Genomic DNA, 15,628 nt, shown 5'->3' with positions numbered 1-15,628 from the left:
GGTCTAGTTCGCAGGATACGACCATGAGCACCTCGGATGTCGAGATAGTGAGCCCGCATCTATCTGACATAGAAGAGGAAGATGAGGGGGGTTCGTCCGGCCCCGAGGCCGAGGAAGGAACTATGATATTTGATTATGAGTGTGAGGTGGATTTAGGCTGGTTTGCTGATGAGCCTATGACTGTGGTCTCAAGATATACCGAGTCTCTGAGCGGGGCTTTCTGAGAGATCGAAAATAGGGGTTCAAGTGACCCTTGAAATTTTAAGGTCGAATGTCCGTTAGTAACTGACTGAATTTATTCTCGTTTTGTCGGGGACAGTTTTGCTATGTATGAATATGTCTTTAGGGAGCTTGGTTTTCGTCTGCCTTTCTATAGTTTTCAAGTAGGTTTGCTGACCAGCCTTAGCCTGGCGCCGTCTCAACTGCACCCGAATGCTTTTGCTTTTATGCGGGCTTTTGAGATCGTCTGGGAGTATCTCAACATCGGCGCTACTACTACCTTGTTCGGCCGTTGTTTTCGCGTTCAAAGGCAGCCGGTTGAAGGACGCTATAGCTGGGTCTCCTTCAAGAACGCCGACCGAAAACTCTTCAAGATGTACGTCGACTCGGTCAAATATTTTAAAGACCGTTATTATGTTGTTCATCTGCAGAGTCAGGCAGCGTATACTTCGTTGGCTAAGTTGGTGACTGTGTGTGGCGAGGATGGTAGCCCGGAGCGTGACGAGACCGGGGCGATGAGGATAAAGCTCTGCAGTATATTTCCTTTTTTCTGGTGGGAAGGTCATTTTAATGCCCCTCCAAAACATTATGCCTGGGAAGACGTGGATTTGGATTAGCAGGATGTTGCGTCGTTCGCGATCCTCTGCAAGTATGTCGACAGCTTCTCTCTGGCTCAATGGGTGACGAGGATCAGCGATCCCATTTTGAACGAGCAGGGCGAAGTGATGGTTGAGACCCGGGTGATAAATACGAAGGCCTTTCTCTCATGCAAGACACCCGAGGAGACTAGGGCTCTGCTAGGCTGTACTTGGGTTATTCTTCTTTTGGATTTCTGATTAATGTTCCCCGCTAAATCGTTAGTTTTGTTTTTCAGATGGAATGCCGACGAAGGACGACAAACTTATAAAGATGGCTCAGGATGCCAAGAGGCTTCGGGCAAAGAACAAGGTTCGGACAGGGCCCCCAGGCGATAACTCCGGGTTGACCGGCTCTCCAATGGTCCATTTAGATGCCGAGGGGGTACCGTCGGGAGGACTCCGAAGAGGCAACGGCGGGGCGAGGCAACCCGTGAGGAGACGTCCGGTTTAGAGCCTGACCATGCATTCGTTATCCCTCCTTGTTTCAAAGACAGACAATACCTTGAGCGATTTCCTCTGTCTGTCTCCTCCGATAAGGCTCGGAGAATATAGGAGATGGACACTCCTGCTCGCTTCAAGCAACTCACCAGCGACAATGCCGCTGTTATTAGGGTCCTGGAAATATGTGGTTGTCGAAAACAATATAGCAGACTAGATAAAAGAAATTTGAAAGTGTTGATGATAAAGAAAGTGTTGTTGATTAACGTTTAAATAAAGTTACTAACAGTGCGCCAGTTCAGTTGTAGAGGCGTGTCCTCTATGATCAATGGTCATGAGTTCAACATTTGCATTTGTTCATTTTAAATTCAATTTGTATGAAAGTTACTTACATCCTTTTGCAACACAATTTTTTTGCAGTATATTAGTAGAATACTATATTTATTTATTGAGAAAATGGGTAATGCACTGACAGTGTAAAATAGTTTTACACTGTCAACCAATCACAATCATGTATCCAATTCCATCACACTTTTATCTTAAAAAAAAATTAATGACATGGAAAATGGCTTGTTTTCTATTGGATGACAGTGTAAAATTGTTTTACACTGTCAGTGCATATCCATTAAACCCTTATTTATTTATCTTTAATGAAATACTATATCTTTTATATTTTTTTGTTATATTTTTTTCTTCTTTTAAACAACTATATAATTACTTTTAGATATCTATATAAAATGTGTATATTTGCTATATGATGACACCGATTTTTTAAAATATTTTTATGCCAAATGATATTTTCAATATAGATCCTTATTCTTGTTTATTTAACATTTAGAGTTTGTTTGGCCTAACTTGACTTTAAAGTTAAAGTTAAAAATAAGAGTTTTTAAAATAAAGTTAAAGTTGTTTGGTTATGATTATTTTTAAAACTTTAAAATTATTTTTAATTTAAAAATTGTTTCGTAAGATATAAATATATATATATATATATATATATATATATATATATATATATATATATATATATATATATATATATATATATATATATAATGCATATTGATTAATTGTTGTATTAACATATAATTAATGTATAGTATAAGAAATTAATAATATTATTAATATTGAAAATTATTATACAATAAAACAAGATATAATATACAAAATAAATAAAAAAAGTTGGACACTATTAGTATCTACAAAAATGATGATGTAAACAGAAGAAGGAAAAAAAAGAATAAATAAAATATAACTCTAGATGTTTTATATATAAACTAAAGAAAAATTTAAAAAACTTACTGGTCTATTGAAATTTTTTTTTTTTATATATATATATATATATATATATATATATATATATATATATATATATATATATATATATATATGTATATATATATATATATATATATATATATATATATATATATATATATATATATATATATATATATATTCATCAAAAGTAATTATTTAAATTAGATTTCATGAAAGAGTAATTTTTGGGCTTCTAGATATTTGTAGTCTATAGAGATGTTTAGAATGAGAAAGGATTGGGGTTTCTCTATAACCAGTGGGGCATGCATTTATGTTTTTAGTGCCCTTTTGGAATATTTATTATTCATATTGAAGTATTTTGTTTTAAATAAAAAAACAAAATTATTATTTTTGATTTAACTCAACGATTGGATTTTTATAAAAAATTTAAACTTTTGTAGTCAAAGTTATTATATTAATCGTCTAGTATGTGTCCCGATATTTCACACATATTTGGATTTAAATTACTTTTTTCAAGAACAACTCCCAAATTTATGTGTATATTCTAAAAATTGTCTCAAATTTTGGGGTTAAAATTGACTTCATAACTACATATTAAATATGTGTTAGAACAAGATTTGTTCTGATCAATATTCTTAGTTTTGATGATAACAAGCATATGAATTTTGTATGAGATAATGTGGTACTCTAATACTATGCAATTTCCATTTCAGGAATTATATAAAGTGTATGCACAAAATCAGCGCAAGAAGCACTGACTCAGAAGGTTCAACATGCAACATCAGAACATGGTTTGGCAAGACATCAGAAGATGGTCAAGCAGAATCAGAACATGGGTCTATGGAAGCATCAAAAGAACTTGAGATCAGAAGCAGAAGCACTGAAGTTCTCATGGTATCACGCTCAGAAGCAATAAGTTGTTTGACTCTGATGACATTCAAACGTTGTTTACACAAACATCAGATCAGAAGCAAGTACTAGATTGGAAGGCTACGCTGACTGACAAAAGGAACGTTAGAAGCTATTAGTGGCAACGTCAGTAGACACAGCGAAAACAAGGCTCGAGGTAGTTGACAAAAGAATGAAACATTAAATGCAATGCTGTACGGATTACGCAAAGCATTAAATGCTCCCAACGATTATCTTCTCAAGTGTCTATAAATATGAAGTTCTGATGAGAAGCTCAATAAAACACTTGCGCATTATACAGAAACGCTGTCAAATTCAAAAGCTCTCAAACTTCATCATCAAACTCACTACATTGCTGTTGTAATATCTTGGTGTGACTTAAGCTTAAACTTAAGAGAAAATCACAGTTGTGATAATAGCTTTAAAGTGAAAACCTGTGCAATGAGGGATGGAAGCTGATTAGTCTAATGCAAGTCAGATAATTTTGTTATGAAGTTTAGGAGAAAATCAAAAGGAATATTGATAAGGATTAGTATTATGATTATTGTATGAAGAAAAGTTGTTGATGACTCTTTGAAATATTTATAATCTAAATATTTAATGGGGAGCATATGGTTGTTTATTTCTTCACAAATTAACTCATCAAAATCCTTCAGCAGTATAGAGTATAGATCATAGAAACTGTAAATCTAACTATTCTGATCAATTGTTTTACACATTAATCAAAATTTTTGTTACTTTTGTTATTATTTATTGAAATTCAATAAATACTTATTTAATTCTTCTCATTTTAAAATTTAAATAAACTTTTTATAATATTTTAAATATGTATACAAAATTATTCAAAAATATAAAAATAATTAAATAATTTTCAGAGTTTTAAAAAATATGAGAGAATAAAACTGCATACATACAAATTTAAAATTTGTGATATCTATAGGAAAAGAACATATTTAATCTTTTAATATAAAATAAAATGGCTCAAGTCTACTTCGTTTAGTATACTATTGGATGTTACCTGCACTTGCTAAAAGTACCATAGGTAAAAAGTGGATTTGTAACTTAATGAAGGGAAAGTTGAAAATGTAAAATCATTGGAAAAATAAGTAATACCAAGCATGTTGTGATTGATTTTTGTTCCACGGAATGTGTAAAACAATTGATCAGAATAGTTAGATTTACAGTTTCTATGATCTATACTCTATACTGCTGAAGGATTTTGATGAGTTAATTTGTGAAGAAATAAACAACCATATGCTCCCAATTAAATATTTAGATTATAAATATTTCAAAGAGTCATCAACAACTTTTCTTCATACAATAATCATAATACTAATCCTTATCAATATTCCTTTTGATTTTCTCCTAAACTTCATAACAAAATTATCTGACTTGCATTAGACTAATAAGCTTCCATCCCTCATTGCAGGAAACTTTCTCTTGGATGCCTCCATAAACGGCTTAAGATCAAGTTCCCCCATCCTTTTCACAGAAATTATGACTTCAGAAGTGTCCCCTGGGTAGCCAATGCACTTTGAACAAGGAGATCAGATTACATGAACAAAACAAACAATATGATATCTCAATATTAACATCTATATGCTGAGAAAGAAACATACATTTATTAATTTTTTGCGCGCATCTTGCAACTCATCATTAGTTTTAGGCTCCTCGATAACCAATGTCTGTAGAAGATCTTCCAATTGCTTTTCCTTTTCACGCAGCTCAACTTTGATCGCCTCCAGTTTTTTCTTCTCTTCTTGATCAGTCTCTTTAATGTGATTCATTACTTTGAAAGCTCCTCTCAGCCGTTCAGTTTCCAATTGCAACGCATGTTTAGCATCAAGTCCTTTCACTAGGTCATGCATTTTTTGTGAAGTTTCTCTTTCTGTTTCTGTGACATCAAACCAAAAAAGTCGTCAAATTTTCAGTGGATATATGTAACTAAGTTAAATACTGTAGATAAAAGGAAAATGAAATTCATGCTTTATGTTTTTCTGCCAAACGCATCATTTCATTATCAGCCTTTTGTTGTTCTGCTATGGCCATCCCAATCTGTTAACAACAAGGTGAAGAAGATATTAAATAAGTCTGAAGTTATTATATTTTTTTTCTCAAGATATAAGAAATGTGTTGAAAGATCCAAAGAAATAACATTTTTCTTCTCAAGATATAAATTATTTCTCTCATTATCATTATCTGTTGCTTTACGCTTCAGCAGATTCTTTTCACGGGCCATAAGTTTGTTCCTCCGGGCCTCCACTTCCATTATGGTTTTCTCACGATCCTTGGACATATTTTCAAGATAATTGCGTTCAGCGTTACTCATGTTACTTATTTCTAATAAAACACAATGAAACAAACTCAGCTACCATGAAAATTGAGAAATTATATTAACATAGAATAAAAATAATAGAAGAAATCAGAATGCTTTATCTCTAAACACTGTGAAACAAAATACTGATTTTAATTCGAACAAACCTTTGTTAAAGTGGTCATGCATCTCGTCTTTTTGATTCATCACTCTATTTAGGATCACATTAGCTTCGTCATCATACTTGTTTGTTGTTTCTTCCAATTCCAATTCTTTGTTCTTCTGCTTTGAAGTGGTGGCCAAACTATATGCAAGCTTCAAGGCTTTCCTATCATCCTCGGCTTTTTTTTCGAAAACAGTTTTCAAGTCTGCTTTTACCCGGAGGTTTTGGCCAACAATATTGCTGGAATTATAGTCATCGTCACGTGCCATCCACCCAAAGAGTTTATCTCCTCGCTCCCTTGAACGATAGTAATCTCTCTTGCCACAATGTTCTGATTCAAAGATTCTCTCTAGCGACAAAGCATCGGCGAAAGCATCCCATTCTTTTCCAAATTCAACTATCGCAAACTTTGTTTGTCCGCTAGAATTCCACAGTGTTGTAACGGTCAACTGCTTAAACCCTTTCGCAAACAGTTCCTCCTGAATTTTCTTACCACTCTATCCTACATACTTACGAGAGTTCGGGTCAAATTTTGTAACAATGTTTGCGAGAACTACCGTCCAAGGGAAGACAAACTTATCTTCAGGAACATTCACCATGGGTGACTTATCTTTAGCAGCATTCACATTAAGTGACTTAAGATATCTTACAAGGGCAGAATGTTTACCAATTTCTTTCAGAGTCTGACCATGCACGTCAGCAGCAATCCTTGAAGCATGTCTTGAAAGGTCAGTCAAAGAATAATAATCGTTATTCAAACAGAACGGACACCGAAATGTTGAGTCCGAGACTTCCAACTTGTAGTAACCATCTTTCAAGTTGTTGAAATATCTACACTCGTAGTTATCCAATTCAGATTCACGAGTATATTCGGTTTTTCGGTTCATCATGTTGGAAATATGTGGTTGCCGAAAACAATATAGCAGACTAGAAAAAAGAAATTTGAAAGTCTTGATAAAGATGGTGTTGATGATTAACGTTTAAATAAAATTTCAAACAGTGCACCAATTAAGTGTAGAGGTGTGTAGCTTTGCCTTTGATCATTTTATATTTGATTTGTATTAGAGTTTGTTACATCCTTTCGCAACACAATTTGTTGCAGTATATTAATAGAATGTTTTATTTTATTTATTTATCTTTAATGAAATACTATATATATATTTTTTTGGTTATCTTTTTCTCTTCTTTTAAACAACTATATTTACTTTTACATATCTATATATAATGTGCATATTTGCTATATGATGACACCCATTTTTAAAATATTTTTACGCCAAATGATATTTTCAATATAGATCTTTATTCTCATTTCTTTAACATTTAGTATGGTTATTTTATAACTCTCGTTCGATAAAAATTAAAATAAAAATTTATTAACATGACATTTTTTTGAAATATTTTCTAAAAAAAAAAAACTCAAGTAACATATCCATTCTAAAATCTAAAGAAATTTTTTAAATACTAGTCATATAACGAACTTTTAGTATCTCTTTTAATCCTTTTCATTTTTAACATTTTTCAAAATCTTAAACCAGCTCGAATTGTTACAGTATTTTGTATTAAAACGATACAATCTTTTGATAGGTGTAAGGTCAATTGATTTCAAACTCACAAATAAAATTCTTGAATCAACTCATTTAAACTATTTTTTTTAACTCTATCCAAACTAATTGATCGTACCTGATCAGAAGAATCGTCGCTGGCTATTCGGAACTGGATCTTCGAGGAATGAGGAGGGGGTGTACCTACAAGGTACTCCGATGCCAAAGTGAGTAGACGAGCAAAGGAGCTCAAGTACAAGCTAAAGGTGAGTAAGAAGTGAATACCTGACCCTCTAGTAAAAGAGGGTATTTATAGCTCCCAGCGCTGGGCCATGATCTCGCTACTGGGTTGGACTTTCAGGCCCAACTAGGAGACTGCCAGGTTTCCTGAGCGGAAATATCGGAGGTGCGTGAGTGCCCTCTGTCCTAGTTAACCGCTTCGAAGTTTAAGGGATACGCGGTCTTTTAGGGACCACGTGGTCTCCGTATTCTTCGGAGGGTTGGATGCCAAAAGATCCCTACGAGGAGCGGGGTCCTCGGTGGAGAACCCGCTCGTACAAAATGAGGTCTTCGGAAGGGTGGAGCTTCATGGGGAGCATCTCTGCCGATCGTCAGATGGTTTACGAGGATGGTCATGCCGAGCATGATAGAGACGGGCATCCTAGACCCAAAAGTGGGTCACAGAGGGATTTGGGCCTCTGAGGTTTAGTGGGCCGAAACCATGTTGGGCCTAGTCTTGGCCCAGTCTAGAACAGGAGCCCCCTCAAGTCGGAGTTTTCTGGTCAAGGAGCTGCGACTTTGAAGATGCCCGGACCTGGTAGGATGGATCCTCGTCGATCGGATGTGCTCGGACGGAGTGGTCTATGGGTTGAGAAAGGAAAAGTCGCGCGTGTGCAGCATGCGCTGACGTGGCATAGGCAATGATTGCCTAGGGTCTAGATGGCGGCGCTTGTCAGGGGGCGCGGCGTTTTGCCTTCCGAGCTTTTCTCCTATAAAAAGGGGTGAGTCCCCACATTTAGGCATTTTTTTCTCTCTGCTCGCGTCCTCGGCTTTAGATAGACGATCCCTGGAATCTTCTGTTCGTTGCATTGTTCGTAGTAGTAGCCGTCGTTCGCCGAGGAGTTCATTCTAGCAATCATCACTATGTTTTCAGGTACGCTTGTGAATCCCTTCCTCGTTTTTATATCTTTTTCGTAGGGTTTCGAGAGCTTGCGACTGCGTACTTTCGTTGTTCTCACCATCTACGTCGGTTGAGTTCTATGCGCAGTCGCTACTTTCTCCTCGGGTTATCTAAGCAATGCCCGTGGGTCAGTTTATGGATTAGACGACGTTGCTGGTTAGGTCTTCGTGTTTTTTAGATCCGATTGCAGCAACCACATTCCTTTTTGCTAAGTTTTAGCGTGAGTCCTCGACTGATGGACGTTTTTCCTCGAGGAGGGTTTAGCCGGGGGCTCTACTGCTCCTGTCAATCACTGCTCGCTTGCATTGCGGTGGAAGGGTGGATTTGATGAACTGTCGAATTCATTTTTTCCTTCTGCATGCAGGTGAATCTGATTCGAGTCCCAGTTCGGGGTCCAGTTCGGAATCTGGCTCGTGGCTAGCGATTCGGAGGACACAACAACGAGCAGCTCTGACGTTGAAATTGTCGAAGTTCAAAACACGCCCGCCACGGCTGAGGAGGACCATGAGGATTCACCCGGTTCGGATGCCGAGGGGGGAGTTTCTCCAATGCCGCTCTTCAGTTATGAATGCACGGTAGACCTAGATTGGGTAGCCGACGAGCCTATGTCGTTCGTCTCTCGATACACCGAATCTTTGGGCGGAGCTTATACGGAGGTCGAGGTTCGGGGGGACGGCGAGGAGTTGAGCTATCAAGTAAGGTGCCCGTCTCGGGACGAGCGCATATGCTCCCAGTTTGATGGAGATAGCTTTGCTATGTATGAACACGTGTTCAAGGAGCTTGGTTTTCTCTTGCCCTTCTCCGTCTTCCAAACTTCTTTGTTGGTGTTTCTTGCTCTGGATCCATCTCAATTGCATCCCAGCGCCTTTGCCTTTATGCGGGCATTCGAGATTGTCTGCGACTACCTGGGCATTGGTGCCACGACTGCATTGTTCGGCCGTTGCTTCCGCGTCCAGAGACAGACGGTGGACCGGCGCTATAGCTGGGTCTCCTTTAGAAACGCCGACAGAAATCTTTTTGGGATGTATACCGACTCAGTGAAGGGTTTTAAGGATCGGTATTTCCTCGTCTGTCCGCACAGCCTGGCAACCTATTATGCTTTGTCTAATATAGTGGAGATGCGGGACGAGACCGACAACTTGGAGAGGGATGAAAACGGGCAGGTGGTGAAGGAGTTATGTACTGCATTCCCACTCTTTTGGTGGAAAGGCCACTTCCCGACCCCCCCTAAAAATTATGCCTGGGAAGACGGGGAGCTGGACGAGCAGGACACGGCCTCGTACTCGGTGCTCTGCAAGTATGTAGACGGTTTCACCATGTCGCAGTGGGTGATGAGGAAAGGGGATACTGTCCTGGACGAAAATGGCGTGCCAAAGGTAGAGGCGCGGGCCATCAACACTAAGGCCCTGTTATCTTACCGGACTCCCGAGGAGACTCGTGCGCTGTTAGGTCGTATTAGGGTTATTTATTTTGTTTTGTCTCTTCTGTTTTGGTGTTTTTGCTAACCTTTTTTGCTTTCCTTTGCAGATGCTATGCCGGAGAAGGAGGATAAGATCTTGAAGATGGTAACTCAAGATGCGAGAAAGCTTCGGGAGAAGAAGGCCTGGGCGGCAGGTGCCGGTGACAATGCAGGTTCGGCTGGTTCGCCCCGGGTACTCGCAGAAGGAGAGAAGACTCCAAAAAGGCCTCGTCCTGAGAGGGTTCGTAAAGAGGCGTCGAGCCTTGGGTCCGATCGTGTCTTTGTGCTTCCTCCTTGCTTTAGTAATGGTGGTTATTTTGAGAAGTTTCCCCTGGCAACCTCCCCGGATGAAGCTCGTCGGGTGGAAGAGATGGGATCCCCCGCCCTCATCAAGCAGCTAGCGAGTGATGGTGCTGCTGTGATGAGGGTTTTGGGAATGGCCTAAGTGTTGGCTAGGGGTGGCCCGGTCTCTGTCGAGGCTCTGAAGAAGGCGGAGGCGGCTAGGAAGACTGTCGAGGATAAGGTAAAAACCATGGAGGCCGACCGTGAGAAGTTGAAGAAGAAGATCGACGGGGCTCTGAAGCAGAAGGACAGGGAGATTGCGGCGGAGAAGAAGAAGCTTGCCGATCATCATCTAGAATGGGCACCCTCAGCTGACGAGTTTCCGAATGTGGCTGCTCTGAAGTCCAGGGCCTTGTCGAGAAGATAGACGAGCTGAAGATGAACCTTGCCGAGATGGCTGAAGCTTAGTTCAACTGTGCAGTTTGTCAACTGAAGCTTTTGAACCCGGATCTGAAGGTCGATAACATCGAGCTTTCATCGAAGATTATGGACGGGGTGCTAGTGCCTGAGTCCACTGGTGGTGAAGAGGAGCTTTTAGTCTGGGACTGCGTGCCCGTTCTTTTTCGGCTTGCGTGCCTTTGTAATTTGTATGTTGGGTTATGCCCGGATGTTTTTTGGGGCCTGCGTGCTTGTCATTTTGTTGTAATATTTGGATATCGCCGGCCAATTTGGTCGGCAGTTAATGCTTTACTATTTCGCATTCATGCTTGTTCATCCCTGTGTGTTTTGGAATTTTTATTGTTGCATGATCTTGGGTCCGGGGAGGTATTCCAACACTTACGAATATTTTGCTTTTGCAAGTATGGTCGGGTTTTAATTATGTTCTTGTCTTTGCAAGTATTGTTTAATGTTTATTGCTGCATGAAATTTGCGGTCGGATCATGTGTGTGTTTATTGCTGCATGAAATTTGTGGTCGGATCATGTGTGTGATCTTGGACTTGCAGGTACTGCCACGGCGGGTTTGGGTGTAGAATCAGCCGCGTAGTCGGTCCTTCCCTTTGACAGGGAGTTCCGACCGTTGTTGTCGTGGAGCACTCGGTTCGTACTATGACGCGAGTCTAAGCCCGGCTTCCTCTCGTGTTCGGGAAGAGCGGCCGAGGAGTGTTAGGTGGTGTCTAACTGTAGTAGCGTCTGAGTTTTCAGCGTTCCAAGGTCGAGCAAGTTTTTCGCCGAGGAGGTTCTCGAGGTAATAGGCGCCATTCTCGGTTTTATCATAAACTCGGTATGGGCCTTCCCAGTTCGGGGCTAGTTGCCCTCGCACGAGTCTTTCATGTTTCTGTGGAGTACTAGGGCGCCGACTTCGAATTCGCGTTTGATAACTTTGGCGTTATGGCGTAGAGCTATCTGTTGTTTTAATTTTGCTTCTCGGAGGGAAGACCCTGCACGGATATCCTCGACCATGTCAAGTTCTTCCCTCATAGCCTAGTCATTGAGCTCTTCTTCAAGAGGCGACTCGGTCCGCCGAGAAGGTTCTCGGATTTCCACGGGAATCACGACTTCGGTGTCGTAGGTTAGCCTAAATGGTGTTTCGCCCGTGCTTGAATGGGGTGTCCTTCTATATGCCCAAATGTACACTGTGTAGTTCTTCGACCCAAGCTTTTTTAGCTTCGCCGAGTCTCCTTTTTAATCCTCGGAGGATGACCTGGTTGGCTGCTTCGGCTTGCCCATGCGTCTAGGGATGCTCGACCGAAGTGAAATGTTGTTTCGTGCCGAGCTTGGCCAAAAACTCTTGGAATTTCCTATCAGTGAATTGGGTACCATTGTCGGTTATGATCGCTTGTGGTACTCTGAACCGAGCGAGTATGTTTCGTTTATAAAAACGGAGTACGTTTTGGGACGTGATCTTGGCGAGCGTTTCGGCTTCTATCTCTTTAGTGAAGTAGTCTACGGCGACTACCAGATACTTGCTTTGGTAAGACCCGACTGGGAATGGTCCGAGGAGGTCCATTCCCCAGGAGGAGAAGGGCCAGGGCGATGATAGAGATTTAAGTTCGTTCGGGGGAGCTAAGTGCATGTCGGCATGACGTTGGCACTTATCGCATTTCTGAACATGCTCCTTGGCGTCTTGCTGCATGGTCGGCCAGTAGTACCCAGCCATGAGGGCTTTTCTCGCCAGTGATCGGCCGCCGAGATGCTGGCCACTGATCCCCTCGTGAAGCTCTTGACGTATCTCGAGCGCTTGCGAGGCGTCGACTCATTTGAGGAGAGAAATGGAGAAACCTCGTCGGTATAATTTGTTCTCGACGATAGTGTATGAGCAGGATCGTCTCTTGATCGCGGAAGCTTCTTTCGTGTCGGCCGGGAGTTCGTCCTTTGTGAGGAAGTTGTACACCGGGGTCATCCAGCAGTGGTCATACCTGATCAGAAGAATCATCGCTGGCTGCTCGGAACTGGATCTTCAAGGAATGAGGAGGGGGTGTACCTGCAAGGTACTCCGATGCCAAAGTGAGTAGACGAGCAAAGGAGCACAAGTACAAGCTAAAAGTGAGTAAGAAGCGAATACCTGACCCTCTAGTAAAAGAGGGTATTTATAGCCTCCAGCGCTGGGCCATGATCTCGCTACTGGGTTGGACATCCAGGCCCAAATAGGAGACTGTCAGGTTTCCTGAGCGGAGATATCGGAGGTGCGTGAGTGCCTTCTGTCCTAGTTAACCGCTCTGAAGTTTAAGGGATACGCGGTCTTTTAGGGACCACGTGGTCTCCGTATTCTTCGGAGGGTTCGATGCGGAAAGAGCCCTACGAGGAGCGGGGTCCTCGGTGGAGAACCTGCTCGTACAGAATGAGGTCTTCGGAAGGGTGGAGCTTCGTGGGGGAGCATCTCTGCTGATAGTCAGATGGTTTACGAGGATGGTCATGCCGAGCATGATAGATACGGACATCCTAGACCCAAAGGTGGGTCACAAAGGGATTTGGGCCTATGAGGTTTAGTGGGCCGAAACCATGTTGGGCCTAGTCTTGGCCCAGTCCAGAACACTAATGTTTTAAAACCCGAACCGAACTGTCTGGTTCAATTGATTGGACCGAGAATCGGAGGTGATTCCGGCCTGGTTAGTTTTGTAAAATCGCAGGTAGATTAAAATAGGAGTTAAATCAGAAAAATTGGATTAAACCGCTTAAAATTATTCTAATCAAAGAACTGAAGTCAGTTTTGTAAAACTGTCGTGTTCAAAGAAATGTATGTCATTGAAACTTGAGACTTTTTATTATTAAAAATTGAAAATTATTAGCATATTAATACTTAAAATATTTCCACTTCACAAAAAAAAGATCAACACTAAGTTATAATAATTGTGTTTCTTTAAAAGTACTGTTATATTGTGTAATTATATCTATAATTGATCTCTTAGTATTTAATTTGTAATGGATTTTTAAAATATTTAAAATAAATGTATGGACATGAATATATGACTTATACATAAAATAACTAAATTTATATTATCAATTTATTTAATAAACGGTTCGACCGTAAATTTAATCGATTGAACCAAATAAACCTGAAACCGAAAGTCTTGTGGGTTCGACCTCTGGTCTGGTTTTTAAAATATTGATCTAAACAACAATATTCATTAATATTCCACTGATTGAAAGATATTGTTTAGAGAAAAAACTAATTCTCTTGCATATAATTCATTGACATAATAGTGCAACCGCTTATACCTCTTATAATTTGTCAAACAAAACTTACAGTAGCAAAATGCAGCCGGTTGACAAAATATGTCATCTGGTTACACCTGAAATATTTTAGTTAAATATTGAGTCTGTAGCTAAATGCAACATGCTGACATAATATATTAAGCGGTTACATCTGAAAGTAAGTTTTCAATTTTATTTGTTTGATAATTGTACCTTATCTTGTGTAATTGTATAAATACCTTTGGGGTATCTCATGAATAATAGATTGCATATTTTTACTCTCTCTCTCTCTCACTCTCTCCACACTCAATTATTCATAAACCTTGTGGTTCCAAGTCATTTAGAATCATGAACAAAGTTCGATCCATCAAACATGTAGTATGCAAAATTGAATTATGTCGCCAATGAAAGAATCTATGTAAACTTACCCATCCTTGATGCGAAGACTTACGAGAAATTGTACAAGAAAAAAAGGTGTTGTTTGGCTACCAAGACGTTCTTGATGTGATCAAGAACGATGTGTATCCTCTTATTGAATGTGATATTCAAGAGCAAGAATATCACATAGGGAAGAAAAGAAGAAAAATTTCAATGGGTTGATTTTAATCCATCAATGCGTTGATATGAATAATTCTGAAAAAGTTGGTGATTGCGAGTCATCGAAGAAAGCGTGGAAAATCTTAGAGAAGGTATATACAAAGACTAACGAGGCCAAAGTTGTAACATCCCAATTTTTGAGTTATTATTTTATTTGATTATTTGTGATTTAGTTGTATTTTAGTGTAATTATTATGTGTGATAATTGAATTAATTTGGGCAATGGAGATGAGAGTGTGGAGAGTAATTAGAGTATGCTAGAGTTTAATTAAAATTATAAGAGTTTATTTTAATAATTAAAATAATAGAATTTCATTAGCTTTATTTATTTTAATGGAAAAATAAAGGGTTTGGGAAAATAGTAGAAATTATGAGAAATGGAAGGGAAGAGGGAGTAACAGGGATAAAAGTTTGAATTAGGAGCATAACCTAAGTTTAAGAGGATTTTAGTTATCAGTGCGTAAAAAAACCACAATTCTAGAAAGAGAGGCTAGAGGCTAGAAGACTAAAGAGGAGAGAAAGAGCTTAGGATATAATCAATTTTCTTATAAGTGTATAATGAAATCTGAATTACTAACAAAAACAATGAAATTTATGAAATATATATATTTTCTTTGCGATTATTTAAGGTAGCGACAAATTTGGGTATAACCGAATGGATCGAAGCCCCAACACAGAGACTCACGGGTATTGTTGCAAACTCCACGAGCGTGCGACAACAACAATCATAACCCCATGGCATGAAGCACACATACAAAGAAAGTGGAAAAATCACTAAAACGACAATAATGATCCACCCCTCTAGTAGCTAGTCATTCTAGAGGTTGCAGTGGGTTGGCCTCACGTCGACCTCGGGTTCGATTTTCACTTGGGGGGGAGAAGAATCGACCTTTGGCCGGGAACAACCCTTGAG

At 39.5% G+C, this 15,628-nt stretch overlaps 1 protein-coding gene across 1 annotated transcript; it reads right to left on the bottom strand.

Moving 5' to 3' along the window:
- Positions 1 to 4,882: 4,882 nt before the first annotated feature.
- Positions 4,883 to 6,852, bottom strand: LOC131596877 (factor of DNA methylation 4-like). Its single transcript, XM_058869613.1, has 6 exons — positions 6,473 to 6,852; positions 5,967 to 6,382; positions 5,641 to 5,825; positions 5,492 to 5,540; positions 5,105 to 5,379; positions 4,883 to 5,017 (listed from the first exon to the last, which is right to left on the bottom strand). The coding sequence occupies exons 1-6, from the start codon at positions 6,850 to 6,852 to the stop codon at positions 4,883 to 4,885; spliced, it is 1,440 nt and encodes a 479-aa protein (XP_058725596.1).
- Positions 6,853 to 15,628: the final 8,776 nt, after the last annotated feature.

Source organism: Vicia villosa, linkage group LG4 (genome assembly GCF_029867415.1).
Source record: "Vicia villosa cultivar HV-30 ecotype Madison, WI linkage group LG4, Vvil1.0, whole genome shotgun sequence".
Lineage (NCBI taxonomy): Eukaryota > Viridiplantae > Streptophyta > Magnoliopsida > Fabales > Fabaceae > Vicia > Vicia villosa.
The sequence above is the reverse complement of the archived record's forward strand: the minus strand, read 5'-3'. Positions and strand labels throughout refer to the sequence as shown.